Below are 24,325 nucleotides of genomic sequence, written 5' to 3' on the forward strand. Positions count from 1 at the left end.
CCCTGAGGGGCAAGACATCCGTCCCTGCCAGAGGACAGGACTGAGCTACGGGTACTTGGAAAGCATTTCCCTGTAATCTCTTACAAATTATTGATTATGTAGATACTGACTGGGGGCTGGATTATAGAAAACATGACCAACGAAATAAAGATACAACTCAGTATCATATGGATAGAGGTGCCGGGAAAACAAAACCATGTTAAAAACTTTGAGAAAACAAATCAAGTCCTCTACACGTTTGGTGAGAAAGGCCCATACTGGGGACAAAGCTCTGGAGTGACAAGGACTCCGTCCAGCCACCTCGACAGCACTGGTCTAGTGCATGTGCAGAAGACAGAGAAGCAGTCTTGCCTTTTACAGTGGGGCTGCTTGCAGGGACACTAAACTGCCCCCGTGGCTGGCAAATACTGGGCGATTCTTTAAAAAGGGGGAAAAATTATGACGTATGAAGTGCTCCTACCTTTCACTTCTATAAAACTTGTAATAATGCACAATTCTTAAGCTGTTTTTCTTTTTTTTTATTGCTGTTAATTCAAGGAAAAAAAGGTTGCATAAAATCCAATCTGTTCTAGAAATATAAGTGGCCTTTCCGGTACATAACATCTCAAATATCAAAGTATATGGTAAACATACAGATAAGGAGAAGGCAACACACCTCCTATGTACAGTACAGTATTTTAAATCATAAAATAAGCTCCATAAAAGTACAACTGGCAAGTGACTCACAACGCGGTCCACACGCAGCTTTATCAAAACTCTCACTTGGAACAACTCAGCTACACCTTAACCATTAATTTAATAATGTGGTCCAAAAATACCCAGATCAAATAAAATAGAATTAATCAAAATAATTTCCTTTACTCAAACTTTTTTATTCTTTTTAAATTAAAGCTTTCTTCTACTCCTTCACACCCACCCCTCCCCCTAGAGCCCCCACCCCTGAAAGACGGTTTCAAAATGTACATTGGTGCTGTATAAATATAAACGCTACCTAGGAAGCATTAACCAAGGCTTCTCTTTTCTTCAAGTTTTTCCTCTCGTCTAGCAATCTATCCAGCTTTTGAACCAAGACCAGATGCTGCCGCCCTCCTGCCGCACACGCATGGTCCCGCACACCACGCTAACCCTTCGGTTCTGCTCAGTCCTGAGGGGTAGAAACGGAACATGCCCCCAACCCTTGCCCCGCTGAAGACAGAGCTGTAAGAGCTCCTCGCTGTGAGGGCAGAAGTCCAAAACACACACCCGATCTTCCAGATAACCTCAGTGCACTTTAGGAAATCAAAAATTACCTGGAAGCAATTTAGTACATAGATCAGCTTTTAAAAACAAAAAAACCCACCCCCCCCCTTTTTTAACAGCAGCATTAAACTTAATGACATGACACAGACATGATTAATACCATCTTACACTCAGAATTCAGTCCTTCACATTATGATCAAGCACAGGTAAACTGTTACAAAAGGGGCTTTGCCATGAGAGACAGGTTAGGGAACCCATACCTGACTGGCACAGAAACGCAGGGCTTCTGTTCAGGTTACAATGACACACATGGTTTCAAACATGACATAACACGGTAACAGTTGGTGTTGTGTCTCTTAGCGTGACATGTGGTAGACTACATGTAAAATGGGCTGTCGACAGCCATTACCGACACAATCACGCAGAACACCACTCACCCTAGTTTGTTCACTTTATGTCTCTCAGTAACAGGCTAAAAAAGTAGGATGAAGTAAAAAAAGTCGTTGGTAAGAAAAAGATTTCCATCCGCACATTGTGTATTTTCAGCATCATATGGTTTCACACTTCTTCCACTTTAATCTTTACTTGGACAACAAGCGCTGCATATGTCTTTACGTGATGCTGTTTGTTTCGTATATACAAACTATTTGGGGAATCTGATTTCTCCCTTATGATGAAGGTGAAACATTGACTCTCAATTTATGTGCAGAGCAGTTTATAAAAGTGTGGACCACACATCAGCCACCCCCTACAGCTGGCAGGAGGCAGCTGGAGGGGCGGGAAGACAGGTGTACTCAGCGGGAAAATGAGAAATGCTGTGGAAGAAGCAAAGTATCTTTTCTTCAAAACCATACGACTGTCACCAGTGTTGTAAAGTTGTAAAAAAAAAAAAAAAAGGTCAAATACACAGTTTTAAAGAGTCAGTAAACATTGCACACAGCAAGTAGTCAGTGTAAAAAAACAACAACAACAAAACACCCCACACATTCATTTCCTTTTGACAGTTTGTTTGGATGTTTAAATTACATGTATCATACAGGTAAGCCCGTTGTTGAACCAGGAGACCGGCTCATAAGCAATGCGTCCTTTTTTGTTTTGGACATCAGTACAGGAGAAACAAAAACCCCAACTGCATAGAAATCTCAAAAACGTGTAGACAAAGAAACACAAACAAAATACCTTTCCTCTCCTCCCCTCCACACCCAGCATGACTCCCCACACGTCAGTGTGTTAGGTAGGCAAGCTCTACTGGGTTCAGTCTGCAGAGTCCAACGTATCATTAGAAGGGGGGAGGGGAGGTGCGTATCTCAGTCTGTAAGTGCCTAAAACGGGAAAGACAGAACTGCTAAGTCACTGCTCACCAAGGCAACGCATCACAAAACCACGACACGGTATAAACGGGCATGCTGGTCGGGAGGCAGCGTCTGCACCACCATGATACCAAAATGACTTCTTAAAAGTAACATGAAGTTTGCACTCTAAGTTCAACCTAAAGCTATCAAACTCCAGCTTCTTTTGAAAATGCTAAGTATATACTCCCAATTCAGGGCTATTTCTGGGTAATATTTGGCAAAATGACAAAAATCAAATGCAAGTGAAAGGTAATGGTTTGAGGTGTGTATGAAATTTGGTATTTGTCTCATACTTATTTAAGAAATCTTCTTGGTGGTAGGTTTGTTTTTTTTTGGTAGTAATTATATTCAACTTAGTACAATTTCCCTTATTCCCAAACCAGTGCTTAAAATAGTCTGTTCCTTAAAATGCAATAGCATTTTATTTAAAACATCTGCTGAGCAGGAAGAAGGATGTGGGAATACAGAGGCCAGCTATGATAAGACATTTTAAATGACAACTAAAAATCATACATGTCTGATGACTAGATTACTTCCTAGTTCCTCAATATTTAAAAATTTTGCTTGCTTTATGAAAGACAATTGTAGCTTTTTTTTTAAAAAAAGTGCTGCAAACCAGAGATTTGACATTCTAGAATGCAAATTCCCATTATACTCCTTAAAAAGTGCCTTTATGGTTTCTCTTACTTAGAAGCTGAACTCTGAACTTCCTGGTGCTGTGTGACCCCGGTCTGCCCCAGGCTCTGCTGTCTGCACTTGGTGACTCGTCACTTAAAGCACCACATTCGTAAACAAGCACACAACGACCTTCTGCTACACCAGACTGCCCGTGACCCCCAGCTGGGGAGACCCCGGCACACTAAAAGCAAGTCCTCTGGGAGCTCTCATGATTACCTTGTTGACTGGCCTCCATGGACGACTGCTTACACTCCTGTGCAAAGTGTCCGCTTACACCACAGTTGTAACATGAAACACTCCCATTCTTCTTGGGCCCTGAACTGCTCGAGTTGGCAACTACACTGGGTGCCGCATAGACGGGGTAGTATCTCCCAAATCCTGCCACCTGCTGTAGGCCATAGCTGGCTTGGCTCCCCATGACCGGGTCGTGGACCAGTCCGTTTGCATACGGCGTCGGAGGCAGAAAGAAAGGAAGTTGGTTTCCATTGCTCTGATGCGCTTGGTTGAGGTAGCTGCCGTTGCAGATGGACGGCAGAGGGAAGAGCGGGACCCGGTACACGGGCCCGGGCATTGGGCTAGGATAATAGTAACTGTTGAGCTGGAGGTTTCCGTTGGTCCCACAGCTGCACCTTCGCCCGCAAGAGCCGCAAGGCCCCGCGCCCACCTGCGGGGGCGGCAGCACGGTCCCGCCGGCGCTGGGGCTGCCCACCGCGCTGATGTAGGACGCGGCGCTGTCGCTCTGCGCCGTGCTGTGTGTCAGCGCGGGGCTTGGGCTGGGTGCGGGCCCGGGGCTGTGGGTGGGGACCGCGGCCGGAGAGGCGGGGCTCAGGCCGGCCCCCGACGGGGCGGGTGGGGCCGCAGCACCCAGCGTGCCAGAGCTCGGGCTGGGCAGCACGCCAGCTGGAAGCGCATAGGGTGCTGGCGGCTGCGAGGAAAGGACAACCTTCACGTTGGTGGGCGGAGGGGCCGTGCAGGCGTTGCCCTCCACCGGAGGCACCATTTGATTTAGTCCTACCACCTGGGCCGCGGGCTTGGGGGCGGGGTCCGCGGTAGCAGCGGCGGGAGGCCCTGGGAACACAGCGGCGCTGTGGACGGGGACAAAGGCGGCGCCAGGCGCTCCCAGGCCCGGGCCACTGGGCACGCAACCCTCGGACCCCTGCGGCGTTGGCTGCGGAGGCGGCAGCTTCAGCCTCTGGATGGTCAGGTGCAAAGCGGGGGCGCTGCTCTGAGGGAGGAAGGTGGACGGAAGAGGTAAAGGGGCAGCCAGCAGCTCCAGGTGCTTTTCTGGTTCTCCGGGAGAAGCCGCAGGCCCCAGGATCCCAACGGGGGCCGCGCTGGTGGCCTCCCTTATTGCAGAAAGAGCCACCGGGCCCGGAACAAGCATGCCTATGGCTTTGCCCTCCGCAGATTTGGGGGGAGGGACGACACCTTCAGACTTCTGGGCACCGTTGTGCATGACACAGTGTAAAGTTGGCATGAAAGAAATGTGCTGATACTTGGGCGAGTCTAAGGGGTCTTCTAAGAGGCCTCCGTTGTTCCCTAACGAAGCTATTTCTACAGGTGGCTTGACAGAGACAGTCTGGCCGACAGAACCGTAACTTGTAAACCTGGTTGCTGATGGATTCCCGGAATCTTCAGAGTTGCTGTCTGTGTCTAAGGGAAACAATACACATAGGTGTGAACACAGGCGCTCTCACCTCATCTCAGTGTCTCTAAAATGAACTCTGAAGTCTGGAACAGGAGTAAATGTATCCCCCTCACTCCCTAACTGCCAAACTGGTGTCCTTCAAGTTTGGGCTTTAGATTTTACTTTAAAAATACAGATATTCTGGAAAAGGTGAAACTCTGGAGACAATACAAAGACCCGTGGCTGCCAGGGTAGAAGATGGGGGGAGACGGCTAGGAGGGCACAGGCGGAAACTGTGCAGTGATACAATGGTAGACCCCGTCCTTCCGCACTTGTCCAAAGGCCCCGAAAGCATGCCACCGAGAGTGTCAACCCTCAGGTGAACTATGGACTTTAGGCGATAACAAGATATCAATGTCGGTTCATCCTTTGTTTAAAAAAAACAAAAACATGTACCACTCTAGTGAGTCACGTGACAATGGGGAGGTCACACATGTGGGAGAAGCAGAGGTATATGGGAAATCTGTCTTTTCCTCTCAATTTCATTGTAAACCTGAAACTGCTCTAAAAAATAGTCTTTAATTAAATAACAACCGATGGAGAGAGAACAAAAGGTTGATTGGCGACTGAATGAAGCACAGTATAAAACAGAGATTTATTTAATAGCACATTATTACTGGGAAAAGGACTAAGTATTTTTAACTTTAACCAACTGTAGGCAATGCACTTGATTTATACTCAGCAGAACCAAACCCAAGGTCTTCCTATTTGTCCCACAAAAAGGATACAATTTAAAGGAGCTCAATTAAGACCATATTTGACTCAAATATCTAGAGGTAGGAAATGGAAGAGAGTTTTTTCCAGAATGGAATAAATATCCTTTTAAATGTTGCAGTGTGTGTGTGTGTGTGTGGGGGGGGGTATAAAGCTTCTACTACAGCCATAAGTCAAGCGAGCTAGAAAACGAGGAAGCAGGGCCGACTCAGAGCACAGCCTCTGTCCAGCAGAGGGAGGAGGGGGCAACAGATACAAAATTATACTGTCTGTTTCGCTGCGTCACCCTTATGCTTGTGTGCACAAGTGACTTCAACCCAGACTTCCCCTGGGCTTCTTAGCTTTTGGTATAAAGGAGGCAAAAAATGAAATCTAAGTCACAATGTTTAAATATCACAAATCCAGATACTACAGTAATATATACAGAGATCATGCAATTCACTATAGTGCCTATCTGAACATCTCTTATATTTATGAGGACTGCAGTATATACTTAAGTCTTTATTAAGGTAATAACTAAGGGTTTTTTTAATATTAACAGAAAAACAAATACAAGTCTTCCTAGAGAAAGGTTAATGAGAACCCACTCAGTGATAAAACATCAACAGTATATTAATTCAACTATTATAATTTACACTGGGGGAAGAGATTCAATTTACAAGTCAACGGTTCTAATAAACCCCCCTCAATACCTGAGGTGTTTACTGCTAAAGTTTACAAAACAAAAAGCATCCAAAAGTTAATAATTTATCTAAGGCATTATATCTATCCCTGCACCACCATTATGAGTAGAGTTCAAGGTAAACATTTAAGTCCAAAAAGAGCTGTAACATTTTTCATATGGTTGATTAAAGTTCTATATGAACTGGGCTTTGCTTAAATCCCCCCCACCCCCAAATTGTAAGAGAAAGTCATTTAGAAAGGGACAGAGGTGGGCGAAGTGAGCCAGCTCAGGAAACAAGTTACAGAGGCCCGAGGAGGACCCCTAGCCCTTAGGAGAGAGAAGCAAAGGTAAAGCCATACCTGGGGGTGGTGAGGGGGAGGGGAAAGGCGTGAGCCCGTTCCCCAGAGGGACAGCGCCTCAATCTAAAGTCACACCAGATGCCACCCTAGTTTTAAATGGTCTCAGACAGTTTTCTGGGCATAACAACGGCTCCTCTAGCTATTTAGAGACAGGTCTCGTCCTTTTGTGTGTGTTGACTTTGAAAAGTATCAAGTCTCAAAATAATACCCCATCATGACCAATTAGAACAATTAACAACAAAGCCACATGCTTTTCAAAGCAACCTTTCCATGCACTCAAAATCCACTTTTTATCAGCGTGGGTTTTTACCCCTTGCTGGTTTTAAAGGGTCCCACATGAGTCTCCATTTAGAGAAGGCTCACTCGAGCACTAATCTCTGAGCCTGTCTGGAGAAGAGAAGTGTTGCCACTCAGGCCCACCAGCTCACCCTGCTGATGGCAGGAAAGGGACACAGTAGAGACCCGAGTGTTCAGATGGACTCTGCAGATTAGAAGTGTGGCATCCCGCAGACTGGTAGAAAGAACTGGGGATAGAGTCAATGCAGGCGACATTTCGTACAACTCAGAAATAATTGCAAAAGTGAAGAATCACTTGAACCGTATGTGACACAGCAGGGTGATTCCCACTGTTCCTAAGATGTGACCTGTACGTAACGCAGAAGCTAGAGTCTCAGAGAGCTGCGGACTGCCCACAAAGAAGCCACATCTGGCTGAAATGCTGAGGTCTAAGGATCTCTATAGATCTTCAGGTGACCAAAGAGAAATCACTTAATACTGCCCACCAGCATAAGAAACATTATAACCAAGATGTTGCCAATCAGATGTGTTCATGTACAAAAACTAACATCCTCATCCGACTTACACACTTTTGAGATCTCACTTCTGGAATAGCAGGATACGGACTTCTGATACTCCACTTTTTAAAAGTTAACAATCCTAGCAAAAACTGTCAAAATCAAATTTTTCAGGGCCCTTGAAATTAATCAAAGACTTGAAGCACTCTGAGGAGTGTTTATTCAAGAAATATGGTCGCAATCACTTTATCTTGCCTAATTCTCACTTTCTCCAGCTCTTAAGCAGCCTTGTAAACTAACGTCTTGCAACCACCGTAGTAATGAGAACCAGCAGCCCTAGCAGCCACCAGACGCAGCGTGGATTTGGAGCTCTCTAAAAGTTATCCCCATGCCCTGGCCGGTTGGCTCAGCAGTAGAGCGTTGGCCTGGCGTGCGGGGGACCCAGGTTCGATTCCCGGCCAGGGCACATAGGAGAAGCGCCCATTTGCTTCTCCACCCCCACCCCCTCCTTCCTCTCTGTCTCTCTCTTCCCCTCCTGCAGCCAAGGCTCCATTGGAGCAAAGATGGCCCGGGCGCTGGGGATGGCTCCTTGGCCTCTGCCCCAGGCACTAGAGTGGCTCTGGTCGCGGCAGAGCGACCCCCCCCCCCAGGGGTAGAGCATTGCCCCCTGGTGGGCAGAGCATCGCTCCCTGGTGGGCGTGCCGGGTGGATCCCGGTCGGGCGCATGCGGGAGTCTGTCTGACTGTCTCTCCCCGTTTCCAGCTTCAGAAAAATACAAAAAAAAATAAATAATAATAAATAAATAAATAAAAGTTATCCCCAAAGAGCTGCCACTATTTGACTGACTGGCAGCTTAAATTCACTCTAGGTTAACAGCCCTTTACCCACACTGTATCTGTTACAATCAAATCGGGCAACTGTTTAATAATGTAGCTGCCTGAGAAGGAGTGACAAGTTAGGGCTAACAAAAGGCTGACCAAAAAACTTAAGAGGAAAAACAGGGAGTTCTGAAATGCTTTCTAGAAAGCCACACTCACAGGTAGGGCCACATGCATGCCCAGAAGAGACCTGGGTCCTAAACTCGCACTTCTGGCCAACTCCGGTTTAAGGAGGAATTGAAGCTATAATACATGCAAAAAGCAAATACCAAAATGGCAGATGTAAAGCCTATCTTATCAATAATTATGGTAAATTTAAATAGATTAAACACTCCAATTAAATGAGAGATGGGCAGGATGGTTAAAAAACAAACAAACAAAAAACCCATAACCCAACAATACAATATGCTGTCATAAAAGACACACTTCAGATTCAAAGACACAAATAGATTGTTTAAAGTAAAACAACAAAAAAAGAGGTACCCTGCTAACAATACCCAAGAGAGAGCTACAGTGACTATTACTACCAGATAAAAATTAAGAGAAAAACTGTTACGAGAGACAAAAGGATAAAACTTGTAATAATAAAAGGGTCAATTCGTCCAGAAGACATGAAACTTATAAATATATGAGCATTTAAATAAAATTTCAATCTTTCTACACTAATTCTATATTTTATTAACAACTTCTGTTTAATTTCATATGTGGTGAAATGGTTTGTTTTTATTTTAATCAACACTGGCCAGGACCTGCTAAGTGAACAGTCCACACACTCTAACAGCAACTGAATTCAAGATCAGAAATAACATTTATGAGAATGTAAAATCACTTATGCTTGACTGACTTTAAGAGACAGGACGTATTTCCCTCCACTACCCCCACATTTCCTCCAAAGAGCAAACCTCTGTCTTTTTCTTCTTCGCTTTCAAAGCTCTCTCTTCCATCCTGCCGTGGGCTAGGGGGAGAGCTGTAACTCTCTGAGGACGTTTCTCCGCGCGTGTCCTGGCCGGATCCAACGTCCAGGGTCACATCTAGAAATAATTCCATTTTGGAAAATCATGTTAAGGAGTTAAAAAATTAGTTACACCTGTTAATTTTTTCCCCCAGCTTTCCTACAACTACCTAAGAAGCTGGTCTCTGACCTAGGTAAAAAATTCATTATTAAATCACCATTTTAATGGAAAATAATTTATAAATGCATTCTTAAAATAACAAAGGCATAGGAAAAAGGCAATCTTACTGACTTTAAAAGATTCAGATGTAAGGGTCTTCGTAGGTCTGTCCAATAACGGCATGTTGGGCCACTTTCAAAAATCTAGATATTTTAACTTCTCAGAACTTACTAGACATTCATCCTTCTTTAGAAGACCTCAAGAATGGAACAGACTGCAAAAACGCCTATTCAGTTAAAATGACTATGCCCGAGTATTCAAAAAAGGAGTAAAATCCTATCTAGTAGACTGAGTAGCTCTTGGGGTTCTGCCTGAAGCCAAGGTGACAGAGGCAAGGTTGGGGTGGAGCACAAAACCGGTCATGAGCAATTAGCTACATCTGTTTTGAGCCCAGAGGGGAGACTGCTGGTATACCTGGTGCTGGACACGCCTACACCGGCTCTTAGGGCGCTGTCCTGTTCATGTCTATAAATCCAGTAGCGACCATGTTTCTACCTTGCCGCAAGCATTCACCTTGCTTAGTGTATAAATCCCCCTGAAAGGGATTCCAGAGGGATCTAGGGAACTACAGATGAGTGAACTGTTTCTATGGCAACTTGGTAGAACTATTAGTCACTTGGCCAAAACAGGAGTTCCAGAAAAGATGTGGTTGTGCTGACCCAGGTAGCTGACTGATCTGTGTCTTCTGAAGGCAGTAAATTTGTAACTGTATTAAGATCGTTAAAGATGATGTAGCCTTGCCCAGCCACTCAAGTGCTATTTCCTTCTGAGTAAAAAAATGTCAAACCACCAAAGGGAAACTGCACCAATCTCATGAGGCTGTAAGTGGCAGAGGAATTAGAGGAGTTACTTGGGCAAGTAACACTTTTACATAAAAGGGATCTGCAGCATACTTACACTCAGTAATAGGCTTTGAACTCACTCAGCAGTCACAGTGTGACCCAGGGAAGCCCGTCAACACCAATGGCTGTCTGGAGACAATCCAAGGTGCCGTTGTGGCCAAACCCCGGCATTGAACTGGACTAATGAAAACGAAACCTATGAAACTGGGGCACATACGGAGATTCTGCACATAAATATTTCAACCAGCACAGAACAAAAGGAGCAAGCTAAAGATGAGAATCACAGACTCAATATGACAGTCTCAAACCAGAAATGGCAGGATGAAAGGGGATCGGTGGGGACAGGTGAGGGGAGTTTGCTCCCTAACACAATGAAACTTCCGAAAGAGGGCTGTTATCTCCCTTTTGGGAGCTATAAGACACACCCTTTTCTGAAAAATCTGGGGTCTAAAAACTGGGTGTGTCTTATAGTGGTTGTAGATGTTTTTACTTGCATTTCCCACTTTTTCACACTTGTTTTCTTTCAAATTTCAGGTCCCCAACTTAAGGTGAGTCTTATACATGGGAGAGTCTTATACATGAGGAAATACAGTAAGTTACAGAATATGGTTTTTTTTTAAAAAGGAGCTATTCCTCAAAATGACACAATTTAAAACTTATTTTCTTTAAATTATACAGCTACTAAACATTTGAGTCACCAAATTATCATACACTAATTTGCAGTTTTTGAAGAACTAAATACATAAATCGAAATGTATACTAAACATAATTTTCTCTCTTTGATCATCCAGAAGGTGCTTCGGAACTGTGTAGTCTTGGGAATTTTTATGAGAAATTACGCAGTACTCTAGAGTCAGAAGGAGTGAAGGTGAGGATGTGCCAAAGATACTCCACAAACTGCCCTCCTCAAGAGAGATACAAACTTGTTTATTTGTTCTCATGTCTCACAGGAGAAAAGATCATGCAAGAAGACAAAAAAAGCAAAAGCTTACATTAGCCACCAATCTAACAATAAAAGTCCTGGTTATTAGTACTTACAAACAAACAGACACTAAACTTCACTGTTTAGGAACATCAGAACCACAATTAAAGAAAAGTCGGAAAGCCTGACCAGGCGGTGGCGCAGTGGATACAGCGTAGGACTGGGAGCAGAAGACCCAGGTTTGAGACCCTGAGGTCGCCAGCTTGACCACAGGCTCATCTGGTTTGAGCAAGGCTCACCAGCTTGAACCCAAGGTCACTGGCTCGAGCAAGGGGTCACTCCGTCTGCTGTAGCTCCCCCCCCCAAGTCAATGAGAAAGCAATCCATGAACAACTAAAGCGCTGCAACAAAGAATCGATGCTTCTCATCTCTCTTCCTTTCTGTCTGTCCCTATCTGTCTCCGTCTGACTCTGTCACAAAAAAATAAAAATAAAAAAGGCAGAGAACCTTTAAATCATTAAAATTTTTTAAAAGAAATTGAGAGGTCAACCACTTGAAACACTTCCCCCTAAACTTTTTGGTGCCACATTCAGCACATGTGAGCGGGGGAAAGAGGCCGGGGTGATGCGTGGGAACCGAGTTCTGGCAGTGCAGACAGAGCACCACATCAAGCCGCTCAGCACAGGGGCTGTGGCTTGAGGTTTTTAAGGAAACACTGTAGAGAATACAGATGATGAACAGCACTGACAGCTTGGGGGAGGGACAGCAACAGGGAGGGAGACGGTGCGGGGTTCTCTTATTCCTTTTTGTACCAGCAGAATTTTGAACTACATGAACAGATTATTTACTCAAAATAGAAGTTAAGTTTTTAGGCACTGGCTGGTTGGCTCAGCAATAGAGCATTGGCCCGGCATGTAGAAGTCACAGGTTCGATTCCCGGCCAGGGCACACAGGAGAAGTGCCCATCTGCTTCTCTACCCCTCCCCCTCTCCTCTCTATCTCTCTCTTCCCCTCCCACAGCCAAGGTTCCATTGGAGCAGAGTTGGCCCAGGCACTGAGGATGGCTCCATGGCCTCCACCTCAGGCACTAGAATGGCTCCGGCTGTGATGGAGCAAAACCCTAGATGAGCAGAGCATCACTCCCTGGTGGGCATGTCAGGTGGATCCCGGTAGGGCACATGAGGAAGTCTTTCTGCCTTTCCTGCTTCTAACTTCAGAAAAATACCACCCCCCCCCAAAAGAAAGTTGTTAAAATTTTAAATTAAGCCCTGGCTGGGCAGCTTGGTTGATGAGAGCGTCACTCCTGTATGCCAAGGTTGTGGGTCAATTGCAGGGTCAGCACACACCCAAGAATCAACCAAGGAACTTGTATAAATAAGTGGAACAACACATCGATGTTTCTCTCTCCCAACCTTCTCACTCTCTCTCTCTTTAAAATCAATAAATTTAAAAAAATTATTTAAAAATGTTTAATTTAAAAAATACTTATCTTAAACTAGACTGTTAAAGATTCGAACATACGAATCAGAAACCAATATTTTCAGTTTCAATATACATAATATCTACAGTTTCTATGTGTGATTGTGCCATAAAAAACAAATCTTATATCCTCAATTCACTGAATGCTAAAGGTCATTTTAACAAGAAATTAATAAACAGGGGTCTTTGTAACTTGGCCTCAGCAAACATTTGACGTACATTTGACATGAATGACACAGGATATACAATGTACATTTCACTTATAATCATAATCTATAAATGTAAATATATGAACCAGTGATTTATACAAGATAAAATACAATGTTTATTATCTTAAACATCCTGAGGTTCTACTTTCATAGTACACTGCTCACAAAAACTAGGGGATACTTTATAGCTTCATATTCATTTTGAAATATCCCCTAGTTTTGTGAGCCGTATATTTGAAAATAGAGAAATTGGAGCTTGAGTTATTACTGAACAGTTCTTAAAGAATATGTTTTCTTCTCATTTAGAATAAAAGAACTAAATCACTGCCTACCTACGCGCTCAGTACCCGCTCAAGGCTCCTGGCAGCTGTCTGGCACATTCAATCTGTACAACCTGGCGAGGGAGGCATTGCTCCCGCGCTCCAAGTGAGAAAACCTAGGCTTTGGAGACGCTCCACGTCTAAGAAACCGGAGAAGCACAGGGATCGACTCCACATCTGTCAGATCCAAGTCCACACATTTCCCCTCTAAAAAAATGAAGCTAGAAGGGAAAGACGTGTTATAAACCTCTTTGGTGACAGAAGTTCCCAAATTATTTGAGAGATGGGGACAGAGGGATCAGTGAGGGCGGGCTAGGCAGGGGTGGGCAAAAGTAGGTCTACAGCGCTGAGCATATGCGGAACAGTTTATTCCGCTATTTTCATACAAGCAACTGTAAGCAAACCTCCTTTGCCCACCCTGGTATTTGACCTCATTTACTTGGTGTGTGCTTTAGAAGACAGTGTGGTGGCAATGTGGGAAATGAACTTGAAGGACAGGACCAGAGGGAGACCCGCAGCAGCCGCTCCTGTCATCCACGGCAGACACCTTCCGTCTGTGTTTGTGGCGCCTCTCCCTCTAACCGCCGTCCCCGGAGGCCACACCTGGGTCACAGCACCCTCGTGAACTACATGGCTACTTTCCCCAGGTCATTTCCCCCCAAAGACGGCCCAGTGAATTCCTTCAGTGAGTTGGCTTGATGATTTCAGTCAAAATGAACCACACTTCCTTTATCAATATTCAATACTCTAAACCTTGTTTAAAAAAAACAAAACACTCCATTAAAAAATATTCTGGATATTTACGTTGCATCACAACTTTAGTGACATCTGAATGAAACCTAAAATTGTGAATCCTCATTTGTGGGACCAGTCCAGTCAACAAATGTGTTGTGTACACATAAGTGAACAAAACCTTCTCCTAGAGGTCTGTGGGCTTGTGTTGTTTTTACATTTACTATTAACAGGAAAGGTCAACACAACACAGAAAGGTTATCAATGAACCCACAGAAGAGCCATGTCTCAGTCAAATGGACACAAAAAAATCATTTCACCTAAAAGTAAAGGGACCTTAAAATAATGGTGGGTAAACGGAAACCAAACCAACCCAGGACAAGAACCTGAAGGTGTGCATGCCAGAAAGCCCCAGAAACCTCCAGAGGATAGCATTCGACGTGAAAAAGCCAACAGAAGTCTGAAAAACTGAGTTTACGTAGGAATGGGAGGCGGGAGAGAGCTTCCGGCCCTGGGAACTCTGCCCTGGAGCAGGCTGGCTGGAGAGGACCACGTGAGACCGCCGCCCCGCGGAGTAGGGAGGCCGGACCGTGTTTCCTAAATTAACCCGTTAATACACTTCGGAATTGTTCAATTTAGGGGCTGCTCTTCATGTCAATGCAGGACAAAGTACATCAGGATCTGACGTAACGGCCTCCACGTACTATAAAAGGTATCATACTAAACGCATGTAAGGTGATGGGTATTTGAAATAAAAACAAATATTCTTACCTTTTGCCGAACAACCCTGGGCATGCTGAGGAGCGGAGAGTCTAATACCATTGATTCTACTATTCAGTCTGTTGTCGGTTTTCTTAATTTTCTCCCTAAACCAAGAGTATACAAGTTACCAACATTTTTCATAAGGCTGTGAAGAGAAAACAGTAAGTACTGTACTATTACTAAAATTCCCCTCAAAAAATGTTATTAAAAAGTATTGTTAGTAATGTATAATCTAAAAGCACGATTTCGTGTACAGTGCTGGGAGTTTTGCCACTCCAAACAGAATATAACATTTGACAATGGCTTTATTTTTATCGCTTACGTATGTTGATTATTTTGAACTGAAAAATAAAGCCCCAAAGTAAAAATATAAAGAAATGGAAAAATACTACGTATTCTACATAAACTAAACATGCCCATAATCAAATGCTGTATGGTGCCCTTTCTTACCAATTTCTATTACTGGGGACATAAATTGAACCTACTTGTCAATGTGTAGCTTTCCTTTCTTCTTATTTATTGAAGATAAGCTCCGTTTTTCAGTTGAATGCTGGTGGAAAGAATAAAAGAAATCAGACTAAAGCTGGCCCTCACTCCTCTAGGTGTCCTCTTATCCTGACATCAACATCAATACATTCCCTGTTCTATAGTTTAAAATATTTTGATTTTCAACCTATTTTTAGGAGTTACCTACCTGAACCACTAAAATGTTTATATTCCCTGACAAATGCTTAATGTAATTAAATCATGAGAAAATATCTATTTAGTATTCTGTTTTTTCTGGCCACAAATAAAACACGGCCAAGTAACTGGTATTTGCTCTACATTTCCTCGTATTTTCTTAAACGTTCAGGCTGGTAAAACTGTAACCTGAGTTTGTCAATTCTGAGAACGAAAGGTGCCTAGGCACTGATGGGGAGGCTGGAGATGTGCACACACGAACTCTGGGAACAGGCCCTAAGTATGGCTAAGATAACACAACTGCTCCAAAGATGCTTTAATGCTGTGGTTTATAAAAGCGCAGTGGAGTCACGGTTAACAGTTGGATCTGAGTGTTGTCCCGAAATAAAGATCAGGTAAACAAGTTTATTTTCTAGAGACAGTGGTTGTCTCCACAGGAGCGGTCACCACGCCCCCTCGTGTCGGTGGGCCCCACTGCCTAAACACACTCGAGTCCACGGTGCTTTCTGATCACACCGACTCCAACTAAAGCAGTACTTCCTAATCACACTCGGGAGGGCCAGCAAACTGGCCCAACTACTCAGGCGGGAAGGTCAGTTTCAAAGTCCACATCAGCAGTAGCACCACAGTAACAGAACTGAAAATAATTATTTCAAAAACAAAACAAAAAATTGGTTTAACAGTTTAATGTATCCCTAGTTAGAATGAACATTTTAGGCATCATATTAAAATGTATTAATTTTTGGAGTAATTAAAGTAATCTAAATACACTTTCCCAGGTGTCAGAAGAGCTTAGATTATATAAACCAATTACATTTAAAGTCAAACACTTAAAACATTCCTTCAATTCTTCTTACCAGATATACTATCTGATGTAACGATGCTTGCAGAACTCGACCCTTACCAAGTAGCCATGCTTTAAGAATACAGCATGAGGACAAAACAAAGCCCAGATACCTGGTCAGCTAAGGCCACACAGTGCTCCGGGTGCTGGACGGCAGTGCAGCTCTGGACCCTCCAGTCCACAATGCCATTCTGCTGAGAGTACTGCAGGGATAGTCCATCCAGCGGAGAACAACTTGTACCAATAGTGCTACCAAGAGGAAGGTTCGTGCACAAGTGTGAAAATCCGTCCTTGATACTCTCTAACCTGCTACAGTGTATCACACAGAAGCTATAGAGGCCCTTTCCTTAGTATATTATTTTATAAAATACACTAAAGGAAAAAAGGATACTATGAGAATAAACCAGTATACAGCTATCTTCTTTGTTTAATAATCAATCCCTGTCTCTAAGGAGATTAATAACGGGTGTGCACTGTCTTAGACCCTGTACAATGGTCTTCCTGTACCAACGACTCACAGTTGGGGTATCACCCCAGTCTTGAGAGAACCACTCAGCGCTGTGTGTACTAAGGCATACAGAGGGACAGAATAATGTGACGGAAAGAGAAACAGACAACAGAAATACACTCAAAGAGAATCCAGAGAAGGAAGTCACTGTACATGGATTTTAAAACAGTGCTTAGAATGATCAATGACTACAAGACTGCGAATTGTGGAAGAATACTGGAAAATATAAAAGAGAACCAAATTAAAATTATAAAACTGTAAAATGAAATTAAGAACTCAATGGATAGAAACAGACAAAAAAAATAAATGAAGAGAAAATATGGTCAGAATAGAGTGGGGCACTGAGAGGAAAAAATATGTAAAATTAAAAAAAAAAAAAAACAAAGTTAAGGGATGTGGGGCATGGTGAGAAGTCTAACATAAGTGTTCCAAGTCTTCGAAGCGGACACAAGAGAACAGGGCAGAAATGATACCTAAAGAGAAGATGGCTTGAACGTCTATGAAAACAAAAGGTATCAAGCTTCACACTCACGAAGCAGAATTCATTCAAAGAAAGTGACAAACATATTGTGGGAAAATGGCTGAAAACCAGACAATGAGAAAATCTTGAAAAGATGTAAGAGTTTCAAAAAGTACATTAACTTGCAAAGAGCAACCATAAGACTGAAACAATGGATGCCAGCTGTCTTAAGTGTGAGTGCCCCCTGAAAGCAGAATCGGGCTTAGGAGGAGAGACCAGGAGGCAGGAGGAAGGAGTGGGGAAAGGAGGAAAAGCCAGCATGAAGGCCCATCACTTAGGGGACCACGACACACGACAGCAGCTCAAAGCAGATGCGGCCGCCCAGAGTGACCCACCCAAAGGACAGGAAGGTGGAGGCTCCCCCACCAATTGAGGACTGACCCCTGGGAAAATTAATTTGCACTTCTTGACTGTGCTTGTTGAGAGCCAAGCAGGTCCCACAGACTCAGCAAAGGCTCTGAGGCAGAAGGTGGAAACCCTTGTGACACAGGCTTGCAGTGGGACAGCAGCAATGTGAGGGGAGGCAGAACTATCACATAAACTGACTATGTGATTGATTTGCAGCAGAAATCATGATGGGGCTGAGAGTTGATGATGTTAGGGTCCAAAGGCATTAGCCTGGAAGACAGTGAAACTGAAGGCATACCTCAGATGTACTGCGGGTTTGGTTCCAGACCACAGCCATGAAGTGAGTTATCACAATAAATCGGGTCACACAAATTTTTTGGATTCTCAATGTACATAAAAGCTATGTTTACACTATACTGTAATCTATTAAGTGCGCAATAGCATTATGTCTAAAAATACAATGTATACACCTTAATTAAAAAAATTCTTTAGCCTGACCAGGCGGTGGCACAGTGGATAGAGCATCTGACTGAGATGTGCAGGACCCAGGTTCGAAACCACGAGGTCGCCAGCTTGAGCATGGGCTCATCTGGTTTGAGCAAGGCTCACCAGCTTGAGCCCAAGGTCATTGGCTCAAGCAAGGGGTCATTCGCTCTGCTGTAGCCCCCTGGTCAAGGCACATATGAGAAAGCAGTCAATGAACAACTAAGGAGCCTCAATGAAGAACTGATGCTTCTCACCTCTGTCCCTTTCTGTCTGTCTGTCCCTATCTATCCCTCTCTATGACTCTCTCTGTCTCTGTCAAAAGAAAAAAAAAATCCTTTCTTGTTAAAAAATGCTAGCCAACATCTGAGCCTATGGGGAGTTGTAGTCTATTTGCTGGTGGAGGGCCTTACCTTCAGTATGTAAGAGACACAATATCTGTGCAGTGCAGTAAGATGAGGCATGCCTGCAGAGTTTCAAAGCGCTAACAGAAAATAAGTGCCAACCTAGAATCTTATAGCCAGCAAAAATGTCCTTCAAAATGAGGGCAAGCCTGACCAGGCGGTGACGCAGTGGATAGAGCGTCGGACTAGGATGCGGAGGACCCAGGTTCGAGACCCTGAGGTCGCCAGCTTGAGCGCGGGCTTATCCAGTTTGAGCAAAAGCTCACCAGCTTGGACCCAAGGTCGCTGGCTTGAGCAAGGGGTTACTCAGTTGCTGAAGGCCCGCCATCAAGGCACATATGAGAAAGCATCACTGAACAACTAAGGTGTTTCAATGCGCAACGAAAAACTAATGATTGATGCTTCTCATCTCTCCGTTCCTGTCTGTCTGCCCCTGTCTATCACGCTCTCTGTCTCTGGGAAAAAAAAAAAAAATGAGGGCAAAACAAGTATTTTTTACAGATAAAAACTAAGTGAGTTCATCACTGGCAGATATAACTACAGGAAACACTAAAGGGTTCTTCAGTTAGATGGAAAACGATCATAGATGTATTCCTAGTCACACAGAAGGAAGCATGAACAAGGCAATTGTCAATGAAAATGATTAATGAAAAAAGGTTTCATGAGGTTTAAAATATAGACAGAATTAAAACACATGACAGCTATAGTTTGTAAATGGGAGATGGTGATCAAAGATGCTCATGGGTAATTGGTACAAGCACAACTAATATCACATCTTACTAAGTCAAAGATGTACAATATCATCTCCAGGGTAATCACTAGAATAATCGGAAAACAATGTATAATTAACCAAGGCTAATAAAAGAAAAAAAAATTAAAACCACCCCAAAGCAGAAAATATACAACAAATAACAAGCAAATAATAATATGATAGAATTATAACCAACTATTTATCAGTAATTAAAGTAAATGAGATGATTTAAAATGCACAGGCATTTCTCCTTTTAGAATTAGATACCTACTTCACAGTGGGACTTTTCCCCGTGTGTTTCTTATGGATTACAGTGTGTTGTAACACATCTAGAGTAGAAGAAAAATAATTTATTATATCAAATGCTTCTGCAGAAATCTAAAAGGATCATGCAACTAATTTATGTGACTGTAACAGTGTCAACAGATCTTGTAGACGTTTTTCACAGAAAATTCCTTAAAGAATCAGTTTTCCAGAAGACATAATAGATGACTGAATTTCCTTAGATATCCTTTCAAATGTGTTCACCAAACAGTAAATCAGTTTTGTCCAAAACTATGAAAGTTTACTATGAGCATGCCACCACAAAACTATGACATTCAATTTCAGGCTCTTTTTTAAACCATTAAAGGAAAATGAAGTGGTCTCTATATGCCTCTTTTTACTAAGACAATATATCACAGAAGCAACTGAAGGCCCTTTACTGTTCCCCTCAACTCCCCCTCTGAACTGAGGTTAACTAGCTGAAATAGCCTTGTGCCTGCTTTTATTTTAACTACTCACACACGTATTCACAAACACATCCAGTGGTGTTGCGTGTCTGAATATCCTATAATTATTTTAAGTGCCACCTAGGGTTAATATGAATATGCCACCCACAAATTACTTATAACTTTATTAACCCGCAAAGCATTTGGGTTAATATTGCCGTATTTGCTCTTTCGCACAATGGTGCCTTAGGCATCTCAGTTCCAACCCCCCCCCCCCCCCCCCATGCATGGATAATTTTCACAAAAACAGAACTGCTGGGCAGCAGCGTGCAATTCATTACCTCCAATTTCACTACACAATGTCAAATTTCTGTCCAAAACACTTGTGCCAATTTATAGTATATTACCATCAGCAGATGAGAAGTCCTAGGACTTCTCATCTGCTGATGGTAATATACTATAAATAACAAGGACTTCACACCCTTGATGTCAGACAGAAATGTTTTGCCAGAAAGAAGAGTGTGAAATTCTCCTTGTTTTTAATTTTTATAAAATTATTTTATTAAATTTACTGGGATGACACTGGTCAATAAAATTACATTAGTTTCAGGGGTACAATCGTGTAACACATTATCTGTATATTGTATTTTGTGTTCACCATATCTCATTGCTTTTTAATTTGCATTTTCCAGAGTACTCATGAGGTTGAACACCATCTAATGGTTTTTTAAGTGTCTTCTCTGAATTGCCTATTTTTTGCAAATATGGCCAACCAGACTGATTTTCTCGTTGATTTTTAGAAGAATCTTTCTATGGTCTGATGCAGTCTTTATCTGTAAATATTTGTACATCTTCTAATTCTCTGATTTCTTGTCACACATTATTTCTAGTTTACATTAGATAGAATGATCTCCACTATGGTCTTGCTTTTCCTTGTCAAGAGAGTCTTCTTGTCCCAGATTATTAACATTTATAAGTTTTATATTTTATATATAATTCGTCATTCACTTGAAATGTCACGGATGATACAAGTAGGGATCTCATTTTTTATATATATAATTTTTTTTCATTGGAAAGCCAGCCAACACTGTTTATTGGATAGTCATTCTTTCCCCACTTATTTGTAATGCCACCTGTCACATTTCAAGTACCCATTCTCAGCTCCTTAATCTGTTCTAATGGTCTGTTTGCCAACCCCTGTTTCAGTATCAGACAGAATGACTTATTTCAGTGAATCAATATTTACCTTCTTCTTGACTTGAAGCTTCCGAGCTGTCTTCTTTTAAGTGTTCTAATATCTTGGAAGTCTTCAGAGAGGATTGTAAGTTATCTGTAGGAAGCATTCAGTACCATTAACTTTTTAGAAAAATTACGACAGATAAAGGAAATAAATACTGTGAATATTCTCCTCCCAGGGAAGAGGAGAGCGGAGAGCTAGCAGCAGAGAACATTTCTACTAGACAGGACCCTTTTTTTTTTTTTTTTTTGCATTTTTCTGAAGCTGGAAACAGGGAGAGACAGTCAGACAGACTCCCGCATGCGCCTGACCGGGATCCACCCGGCACGCCCACCATGGGGCGACGCTCTGCCCACTAGGGGGCGATGCTCTGCCCATCCTGGGCGTCGCCATGTTGCAACCAGAGCCACTCTAGCGCCTGAGGCAGAGGCCACAGAGCCATCCCCAGCGCCCGGGCCATCTTTGCTCCAATGGAGCCTTGGCTGCGGGAGGGGAAGAGAGAGACAGAGAGGAAGGCGCGGCGGAGGGGTGGAGAAGCAAATGGACGCTTCTCCTGTGTGCCCTGGCCGGGAATCGAACCCGGGTCCTCCGCACGCTAGGCCGACACTCTATAAAACATCCAATCACAGCCCTGGCTGGTTGGCTCAGAGGTATAGCGACAGCCCAGCAAGTGAAGTTTCAGGTTTGATTCCTGGTCAGGGCACACAGGAGAAGTGACCTTCAAGCCTCTCCAAGCCTCTGCCCCTTTCTTCTCCTCCCACAGCCATAGCTCGAACAAGTAAGTTGGCCCTGGACCCTGAGGATGGCTCCATGGCCTCACCTTAGGTGCTAAAATAGTATGGTTGCCAAGCAACAGAGCAGTGGCCCCAGACAGGCAGAACATCAGCCCCAGACAGGGGATGCCGGATGGATCCTGGTCAGGGTGCATGCAGGAGTGTGTCTCTCCACCTCCCGGCCTCTCACTTGATAAAATATATATATATTTATCCATCCAATTATATTATTATTTTTTACTCTCTTTTCCACCTAATATTGAGAAAATACGTTTATTTTCCCCTTTAAATACAGAAAAATATGATTTTGAAAGCAGATTTAAAAACAAGCAAAAACACAGCCACCTACCACAGTGGCTGTGCTTTAAATGAGCAGAAACCCTCCTAAAGCACACAAAACCCTGGGCTTACCTGGTCAAGGCAAATACGAGAAGCAACAAAGTTGATGCTTCCCACTTCTCCCCCCCACCCACTGCCTTTCTCCCCCTCATCTCTAAATCAATAAATAAAATCTAAAAAAAAGAAGAAAAAAACACAAAAAACTAAACTCAAGGCAGATTGTGATGGGCTGAGATATAAGGGCAAAAACCAAAGGAACAAGAAAGAACTAGAACCATCTTCATGAGTTGATACTTCCACTGGGTCCTAAAGCAGGTGTGATTCAGCAGGCTGTGACAAAAGGAAGGATATTGAGTTTGGGTGCAGAATGAGCCAGGACGCTGGGGTGGGAAGTGGCAGGGTGGACTGAGGACTGCCAGCCTCCCCAGGGCTGGAGCACAGGACAGACGAGGACAGGAAGTAAAGGAGGAGCAAAGACACTCTCGGCAGGGCTTGAATTTCACACCAGACTTTCAAGGTTTTGAACAGGGGATTAACAAATTGATTCCCACGATAATCCTGGGATAGGTTCAAGTACAGTGAGCAACAGAACATGAGGGAGAAACCAGGCTTTGCAGAGGGTCTGCACAACAAAAAAGCCACCTCACCAACAGCAATGGGATTGGTAAAGAAGGAGAGGGTGGGAAGGAAGGTCCCCTTTGTCTGGTCCTGGCTGGCCTTGAAATAACAGCACAGGACAGGGGCAAATGGAAAGAACAGAGCCATAGTTAGCAGCCTGGGAGGCTGGGAGCTTATCACGGGCCTGGGGCACGAGGAGGGAAGGCAGGTTACAAGGTATGCTACACATCACGCAACCAGCATGGTGGTCGCTTCACCACTTGTAGCGAGTATCTGAATCTGGCCATCCTCTATGCCAGGGGTCTCAAACTCAACTCAGCATGTGGGCCGCAGAGCAAGATCACAGCCGTTCCGCGGGGCGCACTAGGTCTACAAAAGGCAACTGTTACGCAACACTTTTCTCACTGCAGTTGAAAACAAAAAAAAATCAGTACAACAAGCACAATCGTACATGCAGTTTACTCAGTGTCACAAAACGACCAGAAACTGCAGTTCGCATCACAACTGCTGTTAACTAAGCTAATATCTAGCTAGGATGCTAGAGAAATGAAAAATACAAGTAGGCCCCTAGGCTTACTTAATTTTATCCAAAATATTTTGAACTTCGTGGATTAGTCGGCGGGCCGCACAAAATTGTTCGGTGGGCCACGAGGCCCGCGGGCCGCGAGTTTGAGACCCCTGCTCTATGCCCACAAGTTTGAGAGACGTGGTCCTTGCCTTGGAACCAGTCTGTTTTGTGACATTAGCTTGTACACATTCTCTTCTTTAAAACTGCAGTGTAAAACTCACTTAAAACTACAAATGTGTCTTAACTGTATGCGCTATTATTCCTTAACTATAACTAAAATGACTGCTCCTTAAGAGATGACCTGGAAAAGCGAGAAATCCAGGCAGGAAAAGATCCTAGCACTATGGAGGCACAGATGCTTACTGAGGCCGTGCCGGGGGTCCGGCGCCACCGACTGGAAGAAGCTGTGCACTCGCTGACTCTGCAGAAATGCTTGAGAAGAGGTTGAAAACAGCTGCCTGCAGAAACAGAAGAGAGATCCGTTACCTTCACGCAGCGCAAGCATGCCGGAGTCTCGGGTCAGACTGTAAAGCAAACTTAAGGCACAGTTTTATTCATGTATATAAAAAAATAAACTTATCCTAAGGAAAAGAATACTATTTTCTATTGTTATTTCTCATAGGAGGAACTGAATAAAAGTTAACAAAACTTATTTGCAAGAATCTAATAAATAGGCTGATTTTTAATTTTATATAATCTAATGATAAGGTTTCAATTCTGGCAAAAAAAAAAGTGTGT

At 43.5% G+C, this 24,325-nt stretch overlaps 1 protein-coding gene across 3 annotated transcripts in view; it reads right to left on the minus strand.

Annotated features, from left to right (window-relative positions):
* Positions 1–505: 505 nt before the first annotated feature.
* The window catches only part of ZCCHC2 (zinc finger CCHC-type containing 2), a 55,600-nt gene continuing 31,780 nt past the window's right edge, over positions 506–24,325 (minus strand). For all 3 annotated transcript variants that reach the window (XM_066353641.1, XM_066353640.1, XM_066353639.1), the window contains 9 exons: positions 23,951–24,045; positions 21,299–21,382; positions 19,614–19,671; positions 16,442–16,577; positions 15,289–15,353; positions 14,813–14,907; positions 9,268–9,396; positions 3,486–4,922; positions 506–2,561 (listed from right to left, as the gene is read on the minus strand). In XM_066353641.1, the coding sequence (XP_066209738.1) occupies positions 2,494–2,561; positions 3,486–4,922; positions 9,268–9,396; positions 14,813–14,907; positions 15,289–15,353; positions 16,442–16,577; positions 19,614–19,671; positions 21,299–21,382; positions 23,951–24,045 (2,167 nt within the window). In that variant the 3' untranslated portion in view covers positions 506–2,493. The remainder of the gene's footprint in view (positions 2,562–3,485; positions 4,923–9,267; positions 9,397–14,812; positions 14,908–15,288; positions 15,354–16,441; positions 16,578–19,613; positions 19,672–21,298; positions 21,383–23,950; positions 24,046–24,325) is intronic.

This window comes from Saccopteryx leptura, chromosome 11, assembly GCF_036850995.1.
Source record: "Saccopteryx leptura isolate mSacLep1 chromosome 11, mSacLep1_pri_phased_curated, whole genome shotgun sequence".
Taxonomy (NCBI): domain Eukaryota; kingdom Metazoa; phylum Chordata; class Mammalia; order Chiroptera; family Emballonuridae; genus Saccopteryx; species Saccopteryx leptura.